This window comes from Leucoraja erinacea, chromosome 30 (assembly GCF_028641065.1).
Source record: "Leucoraja erinacea ecotype New England chromosome 30, Leri_hhj_1, whole genome shotgun sequence".
Taxonomy (NCBI): domain Eukaryota; kingdom Metazoa; phylum Chordata; class Chondrichthyes; order Rajiformes; family Rajidae; genus Leucoraja; species Leucoraja erinaceus.
The window spans coordinates 12,593,966-12,621,909 of NC_073406.1; the positions used below are offsets into that span (position 1 = coordinate 12,593,966).

General features: G+C 40.4%; 2 protein-coding genes across 2 annotated transcripts in view; one reads left to right on the plus strand and one right to left on the minus strand.

Moving 5' to 3' along the window:
- Nucleotides 1-8,480: 8,480 nt before the first annotated feature.
- ubiad1 (UbiA prenyltransferase domain containing 1) lies at nt 8,481-14,541 on the minus strand. Its single transcript, XM_055659445.1, has 2 exons — nt 13,881-14,541; nt 8,481-9,652 (listed from the first exon to the last, which is right to left on the minus strand). Exons 1-2 carry the CDS (start codon nt 14,416-14,418, stop codon nt 9,168-9,170), a joined length of 1,023 nt encoding a protein of 340 aa, XP_055515420.1. The 5' UTR covers nt 14,419-14,541; the 3' UTR covers nt 8,481-9,167.
- A 336-nt stretch (nt 14,542-14,877) lies between these two features.
- Nucleotides 14,878-27,944, plus strand: part of mtor (mechanistic target of rapamycin kinase) — a 181,979-nt gene continuing 168,912 nt past the window's right edge. The window contains exons 1-4 of the mRNA XM_055659446.1: nt 14,878-15,158; nt 23,058-23,202; nt 25,720-25,828; nt 26,848-27,080. Of these exons, the coding sequence (XP_055515421.1) occupies nt 23,083-23,202; nt 25,720-25,828; nt 26,848-27,080 (462 nt within the window). The 5' untranslated portion in view covers nt 14,878-15,158; nt 23,058-23,082. The remainder of the gene's footprint in view (nt 15,159-23,057; nt 23,203-25,719; nt 25,829-26,847; nt 27,081-27,944) is intronic.

Below are 27,944 nucleotides of genomic sequence, written 5' to 3' on the forward strand. Positions count from 1 at the left end.
TGTTCTTTGCATTCATTTGTTCTTCGCCCTCTCTACTAGTTAAAACAATGTTTCTAGGTTTTCCTAGCCCTGGTGAAAGGTCATTTTTTGAAACATTAACTCCGTTTCTCTTTTATAGATGCCACCAGATCTGCCGAGTGTTTCCAGCATTTTACCTTGTATTTGGATCTTCAGCATCTGCAGTTCTTGGATTTTAGGATTAAGAAGAATGGGGAGAAAAGAGGATGAAGTGGAGGATCAATCATTTTGGACAATAGAGCAAGTTCAATGGGTCAAGTAGCCTCCTCTGCTTCCAATTTCTGAAGTTAGTTTTAGTACGGAAACAGGCCCTTCAGCCCACCAAGTCCACACCGCCCAGCAATCCCCACACGAACATTATCCTACACAAACTAAGGACCATTTACAATTATACCAAGCCAATTAACCTAAAAACCTGTACGTCTTTGAAGTGTGGGAGAAAACTCACGCAGTCACAGGGAGAACGTCCAAACTCCATACAGACAGCACCCATTGCAAGATCAAACCCAGGTCTCTGGTGCTGTACGGCAGCAATTCTAACGCTGTACCACCGTGCTGTACCAAACCATTTTTCAGGTTAATTTCTTTTGCCATCAAAGGAGAAAAGATCTGTGCAGAAGCTGATGTGTGTATAATATGGGTAACAGTGCTGCCAGCGTGGTAGGCAGCACAATCAATTCACAGCTGTTCACCAGCTGCCACACGCTATGGAAATGGTAATTTGCACGTTGGAATGGGGTCATTTCTCTTTGTAATTTAGAAGGACAGCAGGTGCCATACTTCAAAAAAGCTTGTAAAATTAATGCAAACATATATTTTTAACTTTAATGATTCCTAGGCATATTGAAATAATCAGGTGAAACGATCCACATGTGTACTGGTACGGACATTTTATATCCATACCATTTATTTTTTCTGTGCTTATCTGCTTGCTAAAGTGTGACAAAGTTTGGGAATAATGCATATTTTATGAATATAAGTAGCATCCAACATGAAGTATTTTGGTTTAGAATTATATACTCCTTCTTTCCCCTGCCCCTTTGACAAGCTAAAATTTCAATCTTGGTTATTGGTAGATGTAACTGCAGCTACCTTAGCAATTTAATTCATTAGAGGGCTAGGTATATGTAGGAAGATTAAGCAGATTGAGCCTGTGGTGTTGAGTTTAGAATTATAGGTCATCTCATTCAAATGGGCAGAATTCACAAGGCATCAAGTTTATTAAGAATGACTTGTATAGCTTTCTGTTTAACTGTGTTGGAAGGAAAAGCTTAATGTGCAGTATGCAAGACCGTTAATGATCTGAAAGGGGCTGATGCTTTTTAGATTGCTGGATTAGTGGACAGTGTGGAAAGGCGTCAAAGTATACAGCATGGATATAGATCAGCTACTAAAATTGGTAGAGAAATGGCAGAAGCAAGTTGAATCGGTAGTAAGGCAAACGCAATGCTAGCATTTATTTTGAGAGGACTAGAATACAAAAACGTGGATGTAATGCTGAAGCTTAATAAGGCGCTAGTCAGACCACATTTGGAGCATTATGAGCAATTTTGGGCCCCATATCTGAGGAAGGATGTGCTGGCACTGGAGAGGATCCAGAAGAGGTTTTATGGAAATTCTCCCAGGCACGAGTGGGATAACATATGATGAGTGTTTGACGGCGCTGGGTCTCTACTCGCTGGAGTTTAGAAGGACGAGGCGGGATCTCGTTGAAACTTACCGAATGGTGAAAGGCTTGGATAGAGTGGCTGTGGAGAGTATGTTTCCACTAGTGGGAGTCTAGGAGGTGGCGCTGCCTTGCAGCTGCGGCTCGCCTGCAGACCGTTTGTCTTTTGTTTTCTCTTGTCCCGTTTTTAGTTTATTTAGTTGTGTATGTGTGGGGGGGGGGGGAACATGTTTTTTGACTCTTCCTTCGGGGGGGGATGCGACCTTTCCTGCCGTATCTCCCGTCTCCGTGTCCGTCTGCGCTGAGGCCTATCGCGGAGCCAGCGGCCTCCAACTGCGACCGACCTCGAGGCTGTGGAGGCAGAGCCAGGACTTACCAACGCGAGGTTGGCCGACCTCGGGGCTGTGCTTGCGGTGCGACCCAACTTCCGACCCGACTTTGGAGCCTCGGAGGCTCGGCCGCGGTCCAGTGGACGACATTATCGGGAGCTCGCAGGTCACAGGTGGTGACCTGTTTTTCCGGAGCTCCCGCAACTACAGCTGCGTCCGCTGGACTGGAGGGCCGCAGCTTCGACCGCCCCGGGCCGCAGAGTTTGAACCGGCCCGTTTGTGGAGCATGGATTCAGCCGCGGGACTTACTTACGATCACCCAGTGGGGTCACAACATCGGAGGCTTAAACTGCCTCAGCGCAGAGGGAGAGCAAGGAGGGAAGAGACAATGACTTTGGATCTTTAAACTGTGTTGAGTGTTTGTTATTTATTCTATGTTATGACTGCAGGCTAAACCATTTAGTTGCACTGAAAAGTGCAATGACAATAAATTGAATCCAATCCAAAAAAGGAGCCGAATCCATAGGTTCAGAATAAAAGGACGTTCCTTTAGGACGGAGATGAGGAGGAATTTCTTTAGTCAGATGGTGGGAAATCTGTGGTATCTATTGCCACAGAAGGCTGGATAGGCCAAGTCACTGGATATTTTTAAGGCAGAGATAGCTTCTTGATTGGTCTGGGTTTCAGGGGTTATGGGGAGAAGGCAGGAGAGTAGGGTTGGGAGAGGGAAAAGTTAGATCAGCCATGTTTGAATGGCAGAGCAGACTTGATGGACCAAATGGCCTAAATCTGCCACTCTTTATGAGTTTAGTCTGAGCGAGTGTGATCATTCCTCGGATGATACCTAAAGGTGACACCTAAAGCTAAGAGTAGAACAGCATAATCATTTGAATCAGATGTAGTAAATCCAAGAGGCAATTTATTAGAATAATCAAGGATTTACTATAAATAATGTACAATTTTGTTGACATTATGAAAACACCATATATTATTGCAATAGATGTTTTTTTTGTCTGAGCAACAGTATTAAAAAATCTATAAACAAATCTCAGCATACTGTATTATAACATAGAAACTCATACTATACTCAATATAAAATTTGCATTGTATAAAATTTGCATTGTGTAAAGTTATTGGATTTCTACCAAAGTGATACCGATTCAAGTTATTCAAGGATTGAAAAGTAGACATTTGTACAATAGCAACAGATAAGCAGCCTAATTTTGGAGAATTGTTTCTTTTCCAATGTTCGCTATGGCATTTGCTCCTTCCCACAAAAGATGTTCCTGGAGGTTTATCAGTGATTTTTCTCTATACAATGGAGGGTGGCCAAGTTTACCGTTAGTTTATAGGAAGGCACTCTAGATGCTGTTTTAAACCAAAGCTAGACACAAATTGCTTGAGTAACTCAGCAGGACAGGCAGCATCTCTGGAGAGAAGAAATGGGCAACGTTTTGTGTCAAGACCCTTCTTCAGACTGATCTGCATTGTTGCAAAGTTTGGAATGAAATTTCAGAAAAATATAAACATAATGGAAATATGCCCTGTATTGTGGTTGTTCGGTGTATTTTCAACATCAAAGCAATGTATCTATAAGATTTCCATCACAAATCTTATAATGCCCCGTGTGATGTTGGTAATTACCCAGAAACAAATGGCCCATGAAACTTTTTATTTTTAAAGTTCCACTTTGGCATATCGTGCAGAACTGACAAAAATGTAATTCTGCTGAAGCTAAGTTGGTATGCACCAAATATATTTTTACCCTGCTTGCAATTTTTCCCTATTTTTAGTTTAACACTTGATAGCATTTCTAAAACAACATTGTTGAAATTGATCTGTTCCACAGTGGGCATAGAAGGAAATCACTTGGCACACAGAGTACATGCCATAAGAAAATATGTCACGAGACTAGCAAACTCTTGCCAGTTGCACCCGTTTGTATATCTTGAGGGTTGATCTGATTCTGATCTTCTTCAGCATCTCAGACCCCCATACACCCAAATTCCTAAGGGGATTTGCTCCCAGTCTCTCCCATCATTGCACCACCCATTCTTTTCAACATGCCTGCAGCAGCATTTCCCAACTACTAAAGTATGTTCTTTAGGCCTTGGCTTGTAAAAAGTCACAACAGTTAGCCCAAGTGCTGGCAGCCATGTTCTTGCAATAGATCGATTGAGATGGGCATGTTGAAAATAGCACGGGTAGCATTACACACAGTGAAGCTGACAAACCTGCTCTGGGAACCTCACTTGAGGATTGGGATTTTTTTTAATTACTGTATTAAAATGCAGTAAAGCAAATATTAAGACTGTCAAGTATTTGTCATGCATGTACCATAATTTCATGATGAAATGCAAAATTTATATCATAAAAGTAATAACATTGGAAACTCATCATTTAAACAAATTAATTTTATGATACGTACATTCAGTGGGTCTACAAATCATTTGAATTTAAAGTTAAAAATGCCCCCTCCATATGACAATATATTCCAGTTCTTGCAAAAAAGTTGCTAAATATTTCCTTATATCTGTGCAATCAAAAATCATAATTTTTCCCCATAATTAAAAAAAGCACAGGTCTTACATCCATGTTAAAGATCGAGTTATTAATATCAGCTGATATCTTGCAATGGATGTTTCCCTGTACAGGCTGTTCCGCTATAATGTGTTCCCAAGAAACCCCGCAATGAATGACAATTGTCATTGGGGTAAAGGGTTGGGGGGGGGGTTACAGGCTGGAAAGTTTCAGATTCGCAAAAAGTTATGGGCCCCTTTAAGTTTTTTATATAAAATAAATGGGCCCCTTTAAGTTTTTTTTTTTAATCTGTGGGCCAGAAATATATAGATAATGTCTTTAAGTGACAATGCTGTCAAATTACTGCCAGGCACTTAAATGGTATACCTATCCCACCCCCCCCCCCCCCCCCCCCCCCCCCCCCAAACTGTGTTTTCCCCAAGACAGTGCTTTATAAATTTGGTCCAATTTCAAAATAACTTTTAAATGGCTCACTAGTAACCAATGAAAAGTATGTTACAATAACAAATTTGCATTATGGAAACAGCATTGTAGCAGAACTACCTTCAATCGGATATTGGAATAACACCCCCATTTGAAACATGTTTGTTAAATGTTTCTCAAATAAGAACCTTCCAAACATGTTCTTCAAATTAATGATGTCTACTTTTCCTCAAGCTGCATCTTGGAATATTGAAAAATAATTGTGACAACGTTGTTTGCCCATAAGGTTTCTTTTTGATTCAAATACAAAAAAATAATCTAATCTAATTTATAACTCAATTCAGATTTTACTTCAAGTAAAATGTTGTAATGGCATGTTACCTTGTCTGAACAAGTTTCTGTAAAACCAGCAAAACTAATAATCCAGCATGTACTTCAAAAAACAATCAGCCACTTGATTTGGGTTCAACTGGATGACAAATGTCTATTTGAAAATTGATCGTCTGTACCTGGCAGCTACATGGTCAAATGTTTTATCTTTACACAGAGAAGACAGCAGCACTTTTTCGAAAATGTGACTTACTCAACTTGCTAATGGTCCTACTTCGAATGGTTTACTACTTAACGTGGCACTGAACATGAGAACCAAAGATGTTCTTTGAATCAAAAAAATGATTTGACGATGGAAAGATGAAGCAGCATCTGCCGAATGAGAAACCATTAATGTTTCATGTCTGGGGCTCTTCTCCAGTTCTTTCCAGACTCTGGACCGAGTCCAACATTATTTCCACAGATGCTGCCTGACCTGTAAGATATTTGGAAGATGACCTTATCTAAACCATGGTAATAATTAGGAAGTGATTCTTGGATAATGGGGAAGTGGGCAGTTTAAATTATTTTTTAAATCCCTATCCAATGATCCCTGTTAGATGCGGAATATAGTAAAGAGCAAGATTAGTTTTGTGGCTTTTAACAGGCAGTGCTTTCTTTGCATTGAGAGTTGAATAATGAAGCCTCTGGTATTCATGGAATTATATGTACCTTACACGTTTTCAAGTAAACTTGATCTCTGGAAAGTGAGCTGTCTTGCCCCAGGTTGCCCAAAAAACCACAAGCATGTTTGAACAATTAAAAAGCTTGGCATTCATCCAGAGACAATTTTGAGCAGAAATGAAATACTGGTATACATGTTCACATTTTTTGGGAGTTCAGGCACCTCAGATTTTATGCAGGGATAACATTATTGAAAATCAGCATGCGAATCAAAAATGAGTAAATGTAAACACGTAAATTGGAGCACATTTCAAAAATACAACGTGTATATTAGGTTTTGGTATTAAATAACAGCATGTTATTTCAAAAATGCAGAAATCAAACAAGCATAAACACGAGGTGCCTGCACAATTAGTTGTGCTACATATCTCAATAACTTACTTGATGGTCCTAACTGTATGCTTTTTAAAAATGCCCAAATATGATTCTTCTAGCAAAAATATTGTACAGCTAATTCCCAAATGAATAGATAAGGCAAGAAACCAAATTAACAGGATTTTGACTTGTTCTCATAATTTGCCCTATCTCCCAGTTTGGTGAAGGTCAGTAAGTTTCCTTACTGCAAAATATTTGCAGATAACAAGCTACTTTTTGATGGATACAAAGAGACTGTAACCACAATATTGAGTAAAAAACAAACATGCTGGAGGAATTCACTGCATCAGGCAGCATCAGTGTTAGGAAAAGACCAGACAACGATTCAGGTCAGGACCCTTCTTTATACTCAGTCCTCTGTCCATTTCCCTCCACTTATCCTTGATCGTTCTGCTGTCAGTTACAAATTCATCATATATCTTCGATAAATTGAACTTAACGCTACCTCTTTGCACAATAAAGCAACATTAGATTTTGAAAAATCTCTTTTGTAATATTCATGAAATTTCAATTTCTATCCCCCAACACACAATGAAAAACACAAAAATCGAACATAATACTAAAGATAGATAAAACCGAAAACTCTTCTTACAGCAGATCCACACAGGTCTAATTATTACATTTCCAGAATGAGTGGTTATCTCCAATTTTAAATGTTATCAAAGACTGACATTCTAAAGAATCTACACTGGAGGATATGGGTTAATTCCATCCACTGGATATCAGTGCTAGTATAATGTAATTGCTTGGCTCAATAAAGATAATTTCAGGCTTGGAAGCTAATTGTTTTGCTTCCATGCATTCCACAATGTGCACAGCTGGAGATTCATCTGGCACCAAAGAAACCATATGGGTCAGACGAGTGATCAAAGGCTGACATTTTAAAGCACCACGAGCCTTTCCTCAATTGGTTCCAGTCCAAGTGAACCCAAGACTGATCAACTAGGGTAGTTCTGAGCAGAGCTCCAGAGAGCTAGGGGTGAAAATAGTAAAGCATTATTGGACTTGCCTTAATGAGGCTCCAATCCAGCTTGTCAATAAAAAATGTTCCATTAAGAGCTATTAAACATGAGAATACTCAGGGCATATGGACTAATTTCTCCTGGAGACAGGCCACCGGATGAGAATGACCAATTTGGTCAGAGTCACAAGCACAACTCAAATGCCCAATTGGATTTCCAGAATATCACAAAGGACCAAAAATGGTCATGATCACATTTCACTCCATCCATATTTTGTTTTCGAGTGATAGTGCTGAAATAAACAAAACATCGTAACCCAATTCAAGACATGCCTTTTCCAATCTCTGCAGAAGAAACATCATCATCCAGGTTTGGAAGGGATATCCATTATTCAAGGTTCTCAAGGATTTAATCTTGGGAACACTCCAAATGCAGCCAAAGATGATACATTATAATCAGGTCATAAAAATAAGACAGAATTCCATGGAAAACTAGTAAATAAATGTTTGGAGCTGCTGCCAATTACGTAGGTTTCCAGGAAAGCACGAGGCGTGTATCATTACGGGAATTTGCTGAGGGCTGAAGAGAGCAATGTACTACAAAGTTGGACTTTCCACAAATATGATTTATCACTATTTTTCAAAAGTAAGTATGATTCATCCACAATTCAAACAGTGCCAAGTAGCACTATCGGCAAATGACTGCTGATCATTCATTATTTATATCCGACAACTTTGAGGTATGCAAAGTGGAAAAAAACATCTATTTATTCTTTTTTGTTCACTGCCTTTTTCACCACTTGAATTATTTTTAAGCAAAAATACAATATGTTAAATACCACATCCATCGGAAGGAGTCATTTTTTTTTTTTTGCAGATCCAGTTATCTTGCCAATTTGCTTTTAATAATTTATGTATTACATCTTCAAATTTAAATAAAGCCCCAAAATTAAAACAAAACTCCAATATGGCTAACAACTCTCATTAATCAGACCCTACAATTTATCACAAAATAGAAAATAACGACACTGGAATGCAATTACAATCAAGAAATCAAAATGACTATAAAAGTCAAAATAAATCTAATGTTTCTTAGTCATTTTTCAATTGGGAGTTAGGTTATTACTTCCTAGACCCATTTTTCTCAGTTCCTATAATTTATATGTGCATCATTTGTGCTGCCAAATATTAATTGTATAACTTATACGATCTGGACATGCTGATACATACAATGGGACAAAACTCCAATGGCATCAACATTATAGTCATAATATAAAATATGCAATCTAATTTCACATGGCAGGCTATAAATAACATTACAAGCCATGAATGGTTTTCACTGGTAACCGTTTAAGTGCATAAAATAAAGCTCTGATATTGAAAATTGGACATTACACTTAAATTTATATTCTGTGATTAAATAAAACTTTGCTTAGGATAAGGCAAAATGCTTTAAAAAAGCCATTGCAGTATCCAGTTGAAATATAACCATAACACAATGCTAACATTGCACTTGTCTTTACAACTTAAGCAAAACGAAACAAAATTATTTTCATGACGCCAATACCATTGTTCTAGTCCACTTCGTCACTGAGAATGCAACGCATTATCAAATATTTTTCCATATGTGCCTTTGCTTGACGATAGAAAGCGGTGTCGTTTAACGAAAGAGTTTGTGAACTTTAACAGGAACTGGGGCTCAGTTAGAACATTATCTTTTCAAAGCTCAGACTTCAAAATTAAAACCAAAGTGTAATCAACTTCAGTTTGGACGCTGCCATTTAGAAATGAGTCTGCCTTTTTAGTTTGGCAAGGTTCCTGGTGGAGCTAACACAATACCAAATACATAGAATAATCCCAGTAAAAAATTCAGTTTTGCAGTCTTCTGGGGAATTTTGGCATAATGCTGGCTTCGAAATTGTCGTTCAAGTGAAAATGCCAAAGGCACAGTCAAAAGTGGCAACGTGAGGCTGATTGTATAATGAGTTGCTAAAATACAAAATATAATATACGGTATAAATATTAGTAGGTTATACACAATATAAGATAACGTTGGTCCAATAATAATGGCAAAGGTAACTATCCCAGCTTGCTTATCAGACTCCATGTCTCTAGTATTGTTACTGTGCAAGATAGCTTCTGTATTGAGGGCTAAAGGAATTGCATAAAGTAACGGGGAGATCGCCAAGTAACCCACTTGAACAGCATAGGCAAACATCACAGCAAGTGGTCCAAAGGTGATCAGAATGATGATATCACCAAGGGCAAAGTATTTAAATCCAATACCTATAGAAGACCAAAAGAGAATAACAATGGTTAGAATATTTCAAATGCAGCAAATAAACACAAAATACATTATGACTGCAATATATACACAAAAAGCTAGAGTAACTCCGCGGGTCAGACAGCATCTCTGGAATGGGTGACATTTCGGGTCGAGACCTTTCTTGAGACCCATCCCGATTCGTCACCTTTTCCTTTTCTCCAGAGATGCTGTCTGACCAGCTGAGGTACTCCAGCTTTTCGTGTCCATCTTAGGTTTAAACCAGCATCTGCAGTTCCTTCCTATACATTATTACAAAGTATCTAAATATCAAACTGAAGGCCTTATTGACCACTTAATCGATGCTCATTCATGCTGAAAGAGGAATTTGAATGTTTAAATGCACAGTTATAGCAATGCAATGCTACTAAACCCAAAGCTCTAAGATTTCTAGGGCAACGTTTCAAGTTGAGGACAAATTTAATAGGGCCACACAGAAGGTGTGTGTGTGGGGGGGGGGGGTATATGGTAACGAGCTGCCAGAGGAAGTAGTGAGGCGCATACAATAAATAGCATTTAAACTATACATGGACAAGTACATGAATTGAAAGATTTAGAAGGATATGGCCCAAATTGAACTAGCTTTGATTGAGCATCTTGGGTGAAATGGACAGGTAGAGCCAAGGACTTTTAACTTCAGGGAACAACTTGGCTTTGACGACAAACTTCTGTCAGTTGTGCTACAAGCACAAAGCAGTAAGGTGCCATTTAACATGCATCTTAATTCTGGTTCAATGAAACCAAATATCAAAAACTTAGTTCAAGATTTGCACGTTATTATATTCTACACCCTCTTATTTGCAGTGGTACCTCTCTTAGGAAGTTAAATAATAAGTCTGTAACTGTAACGCTACAGTACTATAATTCTGCTCTAGAACAGGTACACCACTGATTTTCTGCAACCATAGTTCCAGAGCCTTGCTGGATACTTGCATTTCCTGTCACTGAGTATGGCCTTAGAAGTCCTACTTAGGTCGAGACCGGCCGCCTCACACAACCTAGGCGCCACATTTTCGGGGGCAGCAGGTGGGGGGGGGGGGGGGGGGGGGGGGGGGGGGGGGGGGGATGATTTTTCAAGTGTGCTCTCGGAATTTTGTCGGGATTACAGAATGTGCTGGACTATCAGTTGCCGGAAATTTGGTGGTGCACTGTACGTTTTCTATGCGCTACCTGCTGTACCTATGTAAGCTGGACTCTACTCACGTATATACAGGGAATGGAGGGAAATGGATTATGCGCAGGTAGATAAGAGATTGTCTTGACATTATGCTCGGCACAGAAATTGTAGGCCCAAGGGCCTGTTCTTGTGCTGTACTGTTCTATGTTCTAAGAATACTCCCATACACATTTTAGGGACTTAGTATTAGCACTGGTCTATAATTGTCACATGTACCAAGATACATTGAAAAGCTTTGTTTGTGTGTTATCCTGTGAAATCATATACGAATACAATCAAATCACGCACAAGCACAACAGGTAGTGCAAAGTGATAAAAAGTGCAGAATACTGTGTTACAGCACTTAATACAGAGACGGTACAGATAAAATAAGTGCAAGGCTCTCTATTACACTGCAAATCTATAATAGGGATTAATGAATGTTCACCATTACCACAAACTGTCTATGCTTGGCTAAAAATGTTACGCTATCGCTCACTCCTAATGTTACTTCATTTCATATGAATCTAGTTGTTGTGATTTACTGTTGCATAATTCTAACCCAATGGTTTGCTTTACACTAGTCAGGGAGCTAATTCCTTTCTAGTGCTGCTGATGTTTCTTTGAGTCAATAATGCCACTGTCCCCCATTTTTTCTCCCAGATTTTCCCCAAAGTAGCTAGTTTTCATTCACACCCTTCAACTCTGCACTGTTATTCTGTGCCTTATGTTGAACTTTATCTGCAGTGACTGAAGTGTTTGCCATTTTGCTCAGTAGTTCCTCGTTGACCCTCATATTTCCCTCAACCTTTGCAGTTTACTTTCTTACAAGCGCCCATCAGCTCCGCTTTGATTCTTTTTTACCAAAAACCTACCAAAAGGGATAGATTATAGTAGCCAATTATCCCATCAGCATGTCTTTTGGAAGGGAGACTCAAAAAGCTAGAGCAACTCAGCAGATGAGACAGCATCTCTGGAGAAAAGGAATATGTGATGGTTCAGGTCGAGACCCTTCTTCAGGCTGAGAGTCAGGGGAAAGTGAAACAAGAGATATGGACGGCAATAGAGATTAGAACAAATGAATAAACGATATGCAACTGGAGCACCAGAAGAAGCCAGCGTGGTCACAAAAAATGTGGAAACTTCACACGGTACTCAGATTCAGAATTGAATCCAGGTCCCTGAAACAGTGAGGCAAGGACACTATCTGTTATATCGTTTATATTAGTGTAGATTATATGTTGTATCTTACATATATTGTAAATATTATTAAACAAATAATTTAAAAATATTAATTACAGTAAACTCCAGTAACTTGATATTCTTGGGACTTTGCTAGTGCTGGACCAGATTTTTCAGACTATTGGACGGACAAGACCCGTTCCACCCCAGTCATTTCTTATTTTCCCTGCTTCTGTCAGGCAAAAGGTACAGAAGCTTGAAACCAGACTCAGAAATAGTTTATTCCCTGTTATCATGCTTCTGAAGGTTCTTCCATTTGCTACGATACTGTCCAATTCACTTTTACCTCAAAGTGGATATTGAACTTTAACTATGGAAATGCACCACTGCAATGCAAAGGACTATATTCTTCACTGTGTATCTTCCTCTTTGCTCTACCTATTGTGTTTAAGTTTGACATAATTGTATTTATGTATGGAATTATCTGACCTGTTTGGGGAGGATGCAAAATAAAACTTTTCTCTGTACCGCGGTGCATGTAACAGTGATAAACCGCCCCCATTCACATCTAACCCCTTTTATCTAATTTTCAGTTTACATTACACCTTACATATGTTTTCCAGTGAACCGAGCCAGTTGAGATGAGTGGCAAGTAGACATGTAGGATGGACTTGTGTTCGAACTGCAAACCTACACATGTTCTTGACCCATCTCTGACCATAGCCGCCCACAGCTTGGACTCTGGTTCCAGCCACACACCCATTTTATATTCTGAACCACTGGTTTACCATCTGAACTATTAAAAGAACCAGGTGTCAAACAATTGGGACTGTAAATAATCATGTATCACATTATTACAGTTTCTATGTAATTGGTTATCTAAGGACCAAATGCCAAATATAGGGTTTTTTCCAATCAAAGCTGTGTCATAATGGTTCATTTCTGCAAATGCAAAATTAGCTCAGCCTTTCTACTCTATACCATGACATGAGGTAATTAAAACTGAAGTGAAACCAGGTAGGTTTCCGGCCCGAGATAAAAGAAAGAGAGAAAGATTGAGCAAACCCAATCTTTTGAAATAAAATTCAGGTCTGTTAAAGGATTCAATCCGAAAAAAAATATTCTTCAAGTGTCTATAGTACGTGTACATTTACCACTCCTCAAAACTAGCCAGCTTCACAGGAAAATGTAAACTGTTGTGCAATGTAAACAAAAAGTGAGATAAAATAACGTCGGTATGAATGAATATGCTTTCATCTAAAGAAAGGTCTCGACCTGAAACTTCACCTATGTTCTCTGGAGAAGCTGCCAGACCGGTTGAGTTTCTCCAACACGTTGTATCTCCCTCACTTTAAGATCTGTTTTTACTATCACTCTCTTTATCATTTATTAGTTTTGAAACAATTCAAAAGTATGTGGGTCTAAATTGCTTTAAGAGAGCAACATCATGAATAACAACGCGGCTATGCAAACTTCATACTGTTACTTTAAAATAAAATACAATTGGCAAAGTCGAGAAAGTAATAAAACGGTTCAAAGAAAACGGGAGATTAGGTGAAAAATGTTCCAGTCGAACTGAAATAAAAACGGAAGTTGAAATGCAGGCAAAACGCAACAGGTTAAGTATCGTCTGTAAAGAAATAGCTTTCGGTCCGATACCCTTCATAAAAACTGGCTAAGGATTTTCAACCTGACACGTTAAGCGGTTTCTCTCCCCACATACGCTGTTTATCCAGCTGAAATGTCTAGCCTTTTATTTTCATCCCGGATTACTGGCACCTACACTTTTATTGATTTTTGTAATTGTAATTAAACTGAAAGTATGGCGGTTCAGCGAGTTCCCTTCCACGTACCTCCAGTGTACAGAAACGAACTGGACAGTCCCCCGAAGAAGATGAGAGCCAAATGCTCGAGTTTGAGCTTGCACAAGTAATAGAGGGACAAGGCGCAGAGGCAGCCCAAGGTGTAGAGGAAGGCTCCGAACCGCACCACGTCCTGCGGCTCCAGGATGCGATCCACCAGCGTGCGGTCGTCGCTCTTCTTGTGATCGATGCCGCGGCTGAAGTCGTAGTAGGTGTTGACCAGGTTGCCGGCTCCGTGCACGGCCAACACGGCCAGCGCCGCCAGTAGGCAGATGGGCACGTCCAGCTCACCCAGGTTCTTGTAGGCCAGCGCCGTGCCCAGGGCCACGGGGGTGAGTGAGGCGCTGAAGCTCCAGGGTCGAAGCGCCAACATGTACGCGGCACATTTGTGCCTCAGGCTCCAGCCGACAGCGGACGATGGAGCTGCTGCCGCCGGCGGCGATGGTGGTAGCGGCGGCTCGGCAGCCCCGCCCTGGCCCCTGGAATCAGCGTCCACGTTAATCGGATTGATCGCGCCATTCTGCTTCATCGCTCCCGGGTCTCAACACTCCGACCACCGGCAACCGCACACGCAACTTGCCCTGACAACCAACACCGGACCATCGCCCGCTGCTCCTGACGTCAGAGTCACCCCCACGTGACCTGCGGCTAACCCCACCAGCACAGCGACGGCGTATCTGCGCACGCGTACAGATGCTCCCACACCGTCAGGGAACCGTGCTGCGCACGCGCATCGATGTTCCACCGCCAGGGAACCGTGTATACGCACGCGTATTGGCGCTCCCTGTCAGGGAGCCGTGGAAGCGCACGCGTATTGGCGCTCCCTGTCAGGGAGCCGTGGAAGCGCACGCGTATTGGCGCTCCCTGTCAGGGAGCCGTGTACACGCACGCGCATTGCTGCTCCACCGACGGGCCGTGTCTCCGCTGGCTGCCAGTGAGCATGCGCAGTGTCGCTGCAGTTCAGCCGGTGTGCCGCTTGACGTCAACAGAATCTCCCTCCCCCGCCCCCCGTCCCAGCCCCAGCGCTCGGGCATCAGCGCCGTTATCTCGGTGACTCCCTCCCTCCGTCCCTCCATCACCGCTCGGTTCATCACCGGGCGCCGCAAGCAAAGTGGCGATTGGCTCAGCAGCGTCCCAATGCGGGCGGGCGGACAGCGCCGGCGCATCATTGCCCTTGCTCTCAACATGGCGGCCCTGGGGAAGTCGTGCTGCAAATCAATGTTTTGAAGTGAAGATTTCATGATCTGTTTGTTATAAAACCGCAGGAGAGTAAGTATTAATAGAGCACGATGTTGACATATCTGTTGTGCTGCTGCAAGTGAGAATTTAATTGTTCCCTTTCGGCACATATGACAATAAACCACTTTTGATTCTTGACCATGCAAAATGCAGATTACCTATCTGTTAATGATATGATGATTAGGTTAATTAAATATTTTAATCCTGATTATCTTGCACAGTTTAATCTAAATGGGGATTCATATTTCGGCCTGGTGCGGTAATTTGAACTAATTATTGGCTAAGAAATGCATTCTAGCATATAAAGTGTATTACAGTTTACAATCAGGAGGCAGCTGAACTAGAAAGATGTGGGTTCAAATAAGTTATCCAGACAGATGTGCAGTACTGAAAGTATGCTACTTTATCGAGATGTGGTTCTTCTGTCAAAGACGAGGTGCTTATACAGTATCAACATAGGAAATGCATAGTACAGTAAACCCTTTTTATTACGGGCCTCTTTATAAAGGAATTTGGTTGTAACAGACTGTTTGGCTATAACGTTTGGGTGACATTTCGGGTCGAGACCCTTCAGGCTGCTAGTTACATTGTGGAGGTCATTGAAATTGACAGGGCATTGAAATTGACAGGGCATTGAAATTAACAAGAAATCTCTCCAATTGACACTTAACTCCACCAAACAATGTAACACACAGCCTTTAGTATTTTTAGCTTTCAGTAAGAAAATACATTTTTCATTGTTAAAAATAACTTTATTTTTGAAAACAACTCATTGTTTCATGGAGTGACCATTGGGAGTGAATCCCTTACTCGGTTATAGCGGACGATCGGCAATAGAGGACACTATGTCATTGTCCCACTCCCCCATGGTCGGGTTATAACGAGAGTTTTCTGTATTTGATCTGATAGAAATGTATAAAATCATGACAAGAACACTGATTGAACAAAGTCTTAAACATATAGAACGTAGAAAAGTACTGCACAGGAACAAGCCCTTTGGCCCACAATATCTACACCAAACATGATGCCAAGCTAAACTAATCTCAACTGCCTGCACATGATCAATACCCCTCCATTCCCTGCACATCCATGTACCCATCTAAAAGCCTCTTAAACACTACTACTGCATCTGCCTTCACTGCCATCCCTGGTAGCAGATTCCAGGCACCCACCAGCCTCTGTAAAAAAACAAATTGCCCCGCATGTATTCTTTAAACTTTGCCCCTTTGTCCTTAAAGTTATGACTTCTAATCTTTGACATTTCCACCCGAGGGAAATGGATATGACAGTTTTCCCCATCTATTCCCCTCATAATTGAATCTACTTCTACGAGGCTCTGACATTAATCTCCTTTAATCTAGACAGCATTCTGGTAAACCTCTTCTGCACAGTCTCCAAAGCTTTCACATTCTTCCTGTAGTGGTGTGACCTGTATTGTATGCAAAACCAATATTCCAATAAAAAACTGGAAATTACCCTTTTTACTCTCCCTTCCCCAAGGAATTCCCCCTGATTCCCTTTTTGTTCCACCCGTTCTGACACCCCCTCCTCCAGGCAGTCCAATTTGTTCTATTCCCTTGCTGGGTCCCCTGCCACCCCCTCCAGGGCCTTCTGCCTCCCCCCTCTCCTGCTGTCTCTACTAAATGGGTTTTGGTTTAGTTTATAGACACAGCACGGAAACAGGCCATTTGGCCCTTCAGGTCTGCGTCGACCTGTGATCACCGCACACTAATGCTATCCTACACGCACTAGGGACAATTTACAATTATGCCAAGCCCTTTAGGCTACAAACCTGTATATCTTTGTGTTTTAACCTGAGGATTATGGTGCTGAAGGCCACAATGAGCCAGAGATCAAATGCACCCACTTGTGGTCTCCTCCTTCCTCTCCTCAATAGTGTGACAAAACCTGAGCTGTAGAACCAATTGCAAAGAGATATGAATATTTTTTTTTTTGTAAAATTATTGAAATTGATTTCAATTGTTTTTTAAACATCTGATTATCAGACTCATTTACCACTATTTGGTTGGGTTGAGGGAATTCAGCATTTTAGGGTCTGTTTGCCAACTGCTGTCTGCTTTGCCATGCATGTCAGTCGTTGGGTTTAAACTTTGAATTAGTTGGGAGATACAGAGCCATCGAGCTATATATAACATATAAGAAGCCACATATAACATATAGGCTTTGATTGTGATTTTTGACTGTACCTTGTTTGCTGAATGCTGACTGCATTGGCAGATCACCATACACAGAACATGTGTTACTAATCTGTTGACTATGTCATGTGATTTGACAGTACTCGGAGACTCAATGCTCCAAAAATATCTCTATATTCATTGACTCATTATCTTCTTTTGGAGTAAAAGTTTAACCACCTAAGCTTTGTATCAGTAAAGTCCGTATGTAGTTTGCTAAGACTTTGTTTGTGTTTAATCTTTAATAGATGAGGTGCTGCAAAATAAGTTTGTGCTTAAATAGCTGGAATGTTACAGTGGTTGGAGTGGGCATCTAACTAGCTGACAGACATCAGGCCTCTGACAGTACATTCTACACTTATTTCATTGCCATCTTGTAATCTTTAATAGGAAAGTGTGAGATTAGGCAAGCAAATAGGGAGCCCAGAGTGATGAATAATCTACATTTATGTTTTGGGTAAGAATATATGTTGATGTATGTATTTATGTAATAACTTGTGCTGTAAAGATATGGGATGAATGTCAGTTTTTGAATTATACGAGTTTCAATGCGAGGTGCCAACTCTCTGTAGTTCAAGGATATATTAACATGACATAGAAGCAGATAATGCTTGTAAAGTTGAGAGCAGGCAGCATCTGTGGAAAGGTAAATGGTTAAATCATTAATGGTCAGTTACTCTTCATCCAGTTCGATGATTGAAGCAGTTAGAGAAATAAGCTTTGAGCTAGTACAGAGTCAAGAAAAGGGGAAAGACAGGAGAGAACAAATGGAATATATGTGGTCATTTTAAAAAGCAGCAATGTGTAAATGCCAGGAGAATGATACGGTAAGGTAATTAGCATTGGTCGTGGGGCAAAAGAAGAAAAAAATGATTCTGGCGGGTGTCAAATTGCCAGTTTTCATTTGAAATAAATGAACAATCAGAAATTGGTGGATTTGTTGTTGTCAGAAAGCCTGGAAAGCGTGGCCTGTCTAAATGTAAACAGTTGGTATTGGAAGATCATAACTTGTACAACTGAACCGATTCCTCAAAATAAGTGTGCGGGGATTTCTTATGGTCATTGAGACATCATCATCAGTGACTGAAAGTCAGTGTTTCTCCAAAACCTCGCTGCCATGGTATCTCTGCAACAAAAGATATGTAAGCAGATTACTGATGCATGTAAATGTGAGATGGCCTTTCTGAATGATAATGTAAATTTGGAATTTGTTTAAAAGTGTCAAAATTCTGTGGAATACCATGCAGTGAATCACTGGACAATTAAGTCCCATTTTTAGAGTTCACTGATAAATCCTCACCTCATTTACCATGTTCTGCACTGAATGAGCTGGCATTCTGATGAGAAAATGATTGCTTTTTGTGATGCACAATGTTCTGAACTTGCTCCAGGAGGAAAAATGAATATATGTTTCATTGAGATATAACTTAACGGGTAAAGTGATCAATCTGTGGCCAACTAAAGAGGTTAAGGGTTATACAAGATTAAATGAAGTTAATGACGTTGCCCGCAAGTGTAGTAAGTCTGTTTTTATCACTTTTATCAATTTGAAAGTTAGATTTTCTCAGTCTTGCGGTTTTCATTTGCAATGGTAAGTAATAAAAAGTATTACAAAAATACAGTTAATCCTACAGTTAATTACGTAACCAGGTAGTTAACCAAATTGTGTACCAATTTGCAGCTTGTCCTGTCTGGTAATATAAATTTGTGAATTCTGCTATATTTTTTGCACAGCATTTAGTGCCTGTTATCTATGGAAAATTGACTTTGGTGACAAAGAGACTTCAATGAGACAATGGCAAAATGCATCTTTAAACCTAAACACTATGGGATTAAAAAAATAGTTTGTTTACCTTTTCTGATTTGTGAGTTAATCTGATAACGTGAGTGATTCAAAACAATCTGTTTTAAAATCTTCTGCACGCATTCAACAACATCTTGAAACTAGGTTAGTAAATGGACAAAATAATAATTAACATGCAACAGTAGGGAGCTGAAGTTTCATAAAAATTGGTTTAATAAATATGATTAAAGCAAGTATGGTGGGACAGGAGATACATAGCATGTCCAAAGTATGGGAACTGAAGGACACCATTAAGACTCATAACGATCACAGCAGCATGGCGATAGAGTTGCTGCCTTACAGCGCCAGAGTCCCGGATTCGATCCTAACTACGGGTGCTGTCACTATGCAGTTTGTATGTTCTCCATGTGTGGGTTTTCTCCAGGTGTTCCGCTTTCCTACCACACTCCAAAGACGTACAGGTTTATAGGTTAATTGGCTGTGGTAAAAGTATAAATTGTCCCTCGTGTGTAGGGGGTGATCGCTTGTCGGCGTGGACTCCATGGGCCGAAGGACCTATTTCCGCGCTGTACCTCTAACGTCTACTGAAGTAAAGCTGCGGTATGTGTAATATTTGCCATAAGCTGGACACATACTCATACACTAGGATGCATTACAGCTCATGAAATGTACCTGGACGCACCAGTTGATAGTCATACTGACAGCTTAAAGTACTGCAGTCATGTCCAGTCAAGAGCAGAGGAGAGAGTGACTACAGATGAGATAGGCATGGGGTTTGAAGATGGCATTGGTAGAGCCTTAGATTTTGCACTTATCTAAGGTACATGAAATTCTTGCAGCCTGTGGCAGCAGTTTGCACTGTGGAAATGAGCATCATTCATATTAGGAAAGTGAAAAGGGATGAAGTAATAGAACGTAGACAAAAATGCTGGAGAAACTCAGCGGGTGAGGCAGCATCGATGGAGCGAAGGAATAGTTGAAATTTCAGGTCGAGACCCTTCAGACGGATGAAGTAATGATCAGATAGACACTGTTAGGGGGGGGGTGTAGATGCTGTGATGTACAGCAATGAGCTGAAAGCTACCTGTCCTGTGACATGATAAAGAACATGTTGGTGCTGGCGAGGAAATTGAAGTGGTCAAATAAATACCCAATTGTTGTGGCGTATGTGGGAACCAGTTACATAGATAGGACGAAGAAGGAGGTTCTTCAGTTGCTGGTTTGCATCGAAGATTGAAAATGAAATGCTGGAGGAACTCAGCGGGGCAAGCACCATCTCTGGATAGACGGAATGGGTGACGTTTCAGGTCGAGATCCTTCTTCAGACTGAGACTCTCAGAAACATCACCCATTTCTTCTATAAAGAGATGCTGCTTGTCCCGCTGAGTTACTCCGGCATTTTGTGTGTATCTTCTGATGAACGATTATTTGCTGATAGGTAATAATTCCTTCATTACTACATGAACTATTTGTAAATTGGCATAAAGCAGAAAGTTAACCATCCTAGAATTCCCAATCTTGATTACTTTGGAATCACGTATTTATAATAGCGATCAAATATTGCTGCATGTATTAAAAGACCATTAATTTTGCCATCTAACAAATTGTTGTGACTCCAATAAGACTTATGTTGATTTGCTCTGCTCATTCGTCCCACACTTTGGTTATCATTATCCATTTTGATACCCTACATTATTGCCTTGTTCTATCTCATTAACTTTCTAAATTACCCCTTACCAGAACACTCCTCTTTAGGTTAAAGCTTTATCAATAACTCTAATCATTCAATTCATTAAATCCAGCTGAAGTGAAGACTGCCTCAACAGGTATTCTTCCAATTGGAAAAATATCCTATGAGAAACATGGTAGCTGTTGAAAGTGTTGGTATTATATGATTATCATAAAGGGTTCAGCCTCTAATTGTATGTTCACAAGTTTTTAGAAAGAGAAAGAAAAAAATATGTGCAATCCTGTTAATTTGTTTGAAATATCTGGCAGCATTTTGATTTGTTTAGATTTTGCAAATGTTGAATACCCGAATTACATAAGAGGGGGGGAATAGATGTAACAAATAACTATGAGATTATTCCTGACTTTAGAAGCTTATAAAAGCATGCAGAAGTAACCATGTGCTATTGGAATGGAAGATATTTGAAATAATTTAAAGTATGAAGTAACAGGAATATGCTAACAGATTAATGCATTGCACCACAGTCATGGATTTCCCTTTTCCATTGGCCAATGGCACTGTTGAATGGTCAGTCAGGAAAGAGGAGAACAAGTCCTGCTCACAACAAGATTGGGGCAACAAACAAAATTGTGGATGAGTTCAGCGGTCAGGCAGCTTCTGTACAGGGAATGGAGTGATGATAATTTATGTCAAGACCCTTAAATTTCTCAGTCTGAAGAAAGGACCCAACCAGAAACATCATCTGTCCATTTCCCCACAGATGCTGCTTGACCGGCTGAGTTCATCCAACACTTAGATTTTTGCTCAATATTTCAGCATCTGTAGGCTCTTGTATCCAACAAAATTGCAGTATTAGTTTCTGGAAAATAGTTTTATCGACTACGCAGAGCCTGGTGAAAAGTAAGAACACATTTATATCAGAGGGAATGGAAAATGTATAATTGAGAAACAGAAAGATCTTTTACATCCTAAGTGATTGTGTGCGTAATGTAACCTTGGTCATGACAAATGGCACATTTCTCTGGTTAATGGCCTGAATTTTCCTGCGAAATGACAGCAATTCCACATGGAACCATCAGCATTTGCCTGGTAAGTATCAAGAAGTTCAGGACTTCCTGATGGGTATTCAACAATATTGCATCACTCGGGAAGTATCTACTGAACCTGTAACCTGGGTTGGGTAAACCTCGGTGAAGGAACAGCATCTCTATTCTTTTCAACAGAAGAATCAATTGCAAAGAACATGGATTAGAAAGATATTTTGCATAATTTTAAAATCACTGTTCACTGAAATATTTGTATTTAACTTTTACTTTTAATTATTTTTTTAATTCACAGTTGTCCGTGACTGTATATGAGAGACAGTTGGAATCGTATTTTGACAGCTGGCTAAGCAAGTGATTAACTATGTCAAGTTTCTTTGACCATCAATTTGGGTGGAGCTTGTGGTCCTGTAACATGATTAGATTTATGCCAGGATGGTTTCTGCAAGAAGGCTAGGGATTGAATAGCCACATAAAATAACTGATTTGTTTCGAGTAGGTGAGCAACAAGGTGCACATAGCTCAAAGCTGCTTGGAAGTTCTGTCCTATTCTTGTTGCTCCGTTCTTACTGGGCAATGCAAGTTGTCTGTGTAGCCAAAGATTGAGGAAGAGTGGCCTGCATCGTGACGCAATGGTAGATTTGGTACCTTGCTTTGCCATAGACCCAGATTTGATCCTGGCTATGGGTGCTGTTTGTACAGAGTTTTGAACGTTCTTGTGACCCTGTGGTTTTTCCCTGCGAACTCCGGTTTCCTCCCACATTCCAAGGATGTGCAGGTTTGTGGGTTAATTGGCTTTGGTAAAGATTGGCAATTGTCCCGAGTGTGTAGGATAGTGCTTGTGGGCGGGGACCACTGGTCAGCGCGGATTTCGTGAGCCGAAGCACTGTTTATCTCAAATTAATTTTTGCACAATTTTTTTCGTAGTATTACATTATGGTGCAACAATATGCAGAACATAAAATATGTTCAAGTTTCGTATATTTTCAGAATTTTTTTTCTGTTGATTTTAGATAGAACATTTTGTGCATTTGGTGACCATGCACATACAGTACCTTCAAGAGTATAAACCAAAATAAAATGTAATGTCCATTCAGAAATGTTCTTTTCAACAATACCGATTTCAATATAAATAGAATAATCTTGTTGTTATTGAGAAGATGTTGACGCGCACTCTAATCTTGTTTCCTTCTGCAGAATCTGCAGCTCTTTAGATTTCACCATGTCTGGAAGCGGGTCCGTCCTTCAGCAATTTATCAGCGGGTTGAAGAGCCGCAGTGAGGAGACCAGGGCTAAATCTGCCAAGGACCTGCAGCACTATGTTACGGCTGAACTTCGTGAGGTACACACAATTAGTCATAAGGATTGTTCAAAGTTATCTGCAGGTTTATGAAGATGTGCAATATTTTTTTGAACTCGGTTTGTTTTACTAAATTTGTTCACTGAGCATGGTGATTAGGAACACAACACTTGAAATTTAGTGTCATCAAGCACGGACACCATCCCTGCAGTCCACTGAGTCTACGTCAACCACCGACACTAATTTCACATCACTCCCATTTTATTTTACCTGTATATAGCTCAATCAATATCACCCCCTTCCCCTCCACCCCAACCCCAGATACTTCTACTCACCAACTCACTAGTGGCACTATATGGTACCCAATTAATCTACCAACCTGCAAATCTTGACATGTGCCAGCATACTGGAGACCATGGTGGAAACGTACACAGTAACAGGGAAACATGCAAGTTCCACATGGGCAGAACCCAAGATCAGGTTAAGCTCAAGTCGTTGGAGCTGCGACGCAGTAATTGGCTGCAATTTGGTCTGAATTTTCAGTCTACCCCAAATATTTGGTGCATGTTAATTTATTAGAGTTTGCTGGCCTGCTCTCACCAAATAAGTCCCCATTTCCCGGGGTCAATTACTCCAGTTCTGGAAGATCAAAATGGCCACAAAAGTCCTGTGATAAGGTGTCAAGGCCCAAATCAGTGGCCTGACCTTGACCAAGGTTCTCTGATGCCCTTGACACCTCACTGGATATTTGACAACCGGTAAAGCTCTACCCCAGCTTTGCCAACTTTCAAAGCTGTCAAGGTCATTAAATTGCATAGTCTCTCCTCTTAACTGAGTCACTCTATCCCAGACAACACCCTGGTGAATCTACTTTGCATCCTCTCGAGTGTAATCATTCTTATGGGTCCAGAACGGCACTTAGTATTCCAAATGTGGCTTCACTAATGTTTTATTAAGTTTGACCATAACTTCTCTGCTCTCATTCTCTATCCTGGCTAATGTAGGTGAGTTATCCCACATACTTTTTTTCATCATCCAATATACTGGTGAAGCCACCTTCAAGGATCCTTGGACTTGTATGCAAAGTTTCCTCTGTTTCTCAATTCTCCCTGGGGCAATGTTTGTGACGTCCAGAAGCACTGTAAAATTAATATGAATAAAATAAATGATTGTCAACTTAGAACATAGAACAATACAGGCGGGCACTTTATGTCTGTTCCGACCGTGGCACCAATCTAATCCACCCCATCTGTCTGCACGTAGTCCACATGCCTCTATTTCCACGTGTCTGTCGAAATGCCTTTTAAACATTTCTATCATATCGGTTTCTACCACCTTCCCTGGCAGCACATTCCAGGTGCCTACCACTCTCTGCGGAAAAGAAACACATGCCTTATAAATATCCTTTAAACTGCCCCCTCTCGCCTTAAACCTATGTCCTTCAGTAATTGTCATTTCCACCCATGCCCTCCAGTGCTTGACATTTCCGCCCTGAGGAAAGGACTGTGCCTCTCAAAATGTTATGCACCTCGGGGTGACCTGACGGAAGTGTATTAAATTATTCAATTTTTTTTGCTTTGTTCTAGTCTTTTTTGCTGAAAAAGTAAAAATTGACAAAATATAAGCCTTTTAAATAATTAAAATCATAAATAATTGAGGTTATGTGTCTATCGCCTACTTTATTTGGAGCCTAATGTTGTAGTGAATGGGCGTATGGATCCTGCTTAAGGTCACAAGAGCCCATTCCCCACCTTATTGTTGAGTATCTCAGCTTCTCTTATCTGCCGAAGATAGACACAAAAAGCTGGACTAACTCGGAGGTCAGGCAGCATCTCCGGAGAAAAGGAATATGTGTTATTTCGGTCAAGACCCTTCGACAGACCTTTCTCGACCCGAAACATAAACCTATTCCTTTTCTCCAGAGTTGCTGCCTGACCCGCTGAGTTACCCCGACTTCTTGTGTCTATCTTCAGTGTAAACCAGAATCTGCAGTTCCTTCCTACACAAATCTTATCTGCCGTTGGATTCTCTTGGGAATACAAGAACTGCTTGCAGCTTTGAAATCACTGGGGACACTTGTATATTTGCCATGCATGCAGTTGTCCTGAAGCTTCCCTGTATTTATGCTGAGAATTGCCATCATTTCCATGCAGAGCTGCCAGCAAAGTCAGGCAGTGTCCAGTCCAAGTTTCTTTTTCTTAGAAAACACATGTTTAGAGTGAATGAAAATTCTTTCACATGGACTTGTATTGGATCCCTTTTTGAGAAACGATAGCTATAAAATATTTCGGGGCTCCTCAGTCCTCCCAGTGTTTGCCAGTGACCAATCTGCTATCTTGTATTTTTTAATCTCCCACGATCATATCTCATTCCTGGGTAAACAATTAAACAGTGAGATAACAACTAAACGTATAGTGCCAGCTGGTCGGCCTTAAATTCTTTACATCAACTGGTATCTTGTGATGAATTATATGCGAGGATTTAAGAAACGTTTTAATGCTAATCAAAATGACATGCACAGGTTTACAATGTTTTAACTTCTAATATGTGCCTATTTAGGTTAACCAAGAGGAAGTCACCTCATTCTATGATGAATTGAACCATCACATTTTTGAACTGGTTTCCAGTTCCGATGTGAATGAGAGGAAGGGAGGTATCCTGGCAATTGGTACGTTGGCTTGGTACAAGTGAAAATAAAAACTATGTTGTAAAATTTCTGGCTGTGTTTAAAATCTATGCGAGAGTTTGTCGTGTCACATTTTAACACACTCCAGGGTATCCTGTGGTGGGATGGTATTCGCTCTAATTAGTGCGTTGTGAAGAATAATTTTTAAAGTTAATAGCTACAGGGAAATGAGCAATTTGTAGCATCGTCTTTTTGTTTCCTTGGAAAGCACAATAGAATTCTGATAATCTGGCACACTTTGGTGGCACCAACCTGACAGATTTTGGGGACCAGTGGACGTCAATCCTTCTAATACCTGAACACACATTTAATGCACATTTTTTTGAGATCTTATGCGGTAATATAATACATTTTGCAGTGAACTCTATTATCTTAAACCCGATTAGCTGACATGGGGCCCTTGACAGTTTAAAGGAAACATTAGAAATGGGGCCCTTGTGAGTTTAAAGGGAGCAGGGAAACATAGGCCCTGGTAAATTGAAGGGGCGCTGGGGAACAGAGGCCCCAGTGAGTTGAAAGGGAACAATGATTGCATGGTGAACCAGTTGCTGAGCCATCAGCCTTTCTTAATTAAGTCTGAAGAAGGGTTTCGGCCCGAAACGTTGCCTATTTCCTTCGCTCCATAGATGCTGCTGCACCCGCTGAGTTTCTCCAGCTTTTTTGTGTACCAGCCTTTCTTAATTGTTGGATAGCAGATTATCTGCTTTATTTTAGTTTGTGTACCTATTTTAATCTTGAGGTACTGTCAAAAAGCTTAGAATGGATTGAAAAACGAGGAATTTTATATTATGTATGAATGCACGGTTATTTTCTTTTGAATGGATAATCACAGAAAATGTATTTTGAAGCTAATATGTCTGAATATTTCTAGATATGCTGATAGGATATCTATGATTGTAGCTACAAATATTATTCTCAACTTTTTTAGTTTGCTTACTGTGATAATCAGTCATTTTTCCCTGTTATCTGAAGTGTGAAATTGTTTTTTAATCCAAATGCAGTAAGTCTCATTGGGGTTGAAGGAGGAAGTGCGACGCGAATTACACGGTTTGCCAATTACCTACGGAACCTATTTCCATCCAGTGACCCAGTTGTAATGGAAATGGCTTCAAAAGCCATGGGCTGCCTTTCTATGGCTGGTGATACCTTCACAGCTGAGTACGTGGAGTTTGAAGTCAAACGTGCTCTGGAATGGCTGGGAGCAGACCGCAATGAAGGAAAGCGTCACGCTGCGGTAATTGCTGCCTTCAACTGGTTTTACCAACGTGAAAGTTACAAAAGGGTGGAAGGATTAAAAATGTGTGATTCAACTTCTCCGTGTGGGTGGGGGATTGCAGAAGCAAAACAGGAACCTATTGGTAAATCTGCTTCTTGTGTAAAAGCTAGTTTGGCAACTTGCAATACCTCTTGTCCATTCTAATACTACTTTGGTTTAGAGGTAGTTGGTCTATTTCTATTTATTTAGCTGACTACAAGAAGGTGTTGATGGAAGCTGACCCTTTCATGTTTTTTAAACATTTCCTTACGTTCAAGGAAGCCGGTTGTCTCCCATTTGGTGCATTCTAATTGCAACGAGCATGTGATTCAATAGGGTTAACAATAAGGAAGATTTTACTAATTATTACAGCAAATTAGAGTATTCTTGTACAATAGTCCTCTTGGTTAGCACAAAATCAGCATACCATTTTATCGATTGTCACCAACATTTTCCAAAAGATACTTGTTTGTAAAATGCGTCACCCCAGGGTATTTCAGAACAAGTTATTTCCATTCAGGATTATTGCACAAAGCTGTCCTTTTTAATTGACTTACATGGTTTTAATATGCTAGTTTGGTTAAGAGATGTTTTCTTTATTTTTTACGTCATATACGCCCAGTTTCCAAAACGTGGCATGCATTAATATAGAAACAGACAGAAATATCCGAGTGCTTCACATACAATTAATTATAACTTGAAATTCTCTAGACTGACACTCTAGGGACTCGAAACCTTACCCATTTCTTCTCCAGAGAAGCTGCCTGTCCCGCTGAGTTACTCCAGCATTTTGTGTCTACTCTATGGATTTGACAGATGCCAGACCACAGAAAATCTGAATCA

What these genes read in the sequence shown, in the direction of transcription:
- ubiad1 (XM_055659445.1), bottom strand. Translation starts at nt 14,418, where the DNA reads ATGAAGCAGAATGGCGCGATCAATCCGATTAACGTGGACGCTGATTCC. An exon ending in TTCGTTTCTGTACACTGGAG is followed by an intron (nt 9,653 to 13,880) that starts GTACGTGGAAGG and finishes GGTCTTCTATAG; the next exon opens with GTATTGGATTTAAATACTTT.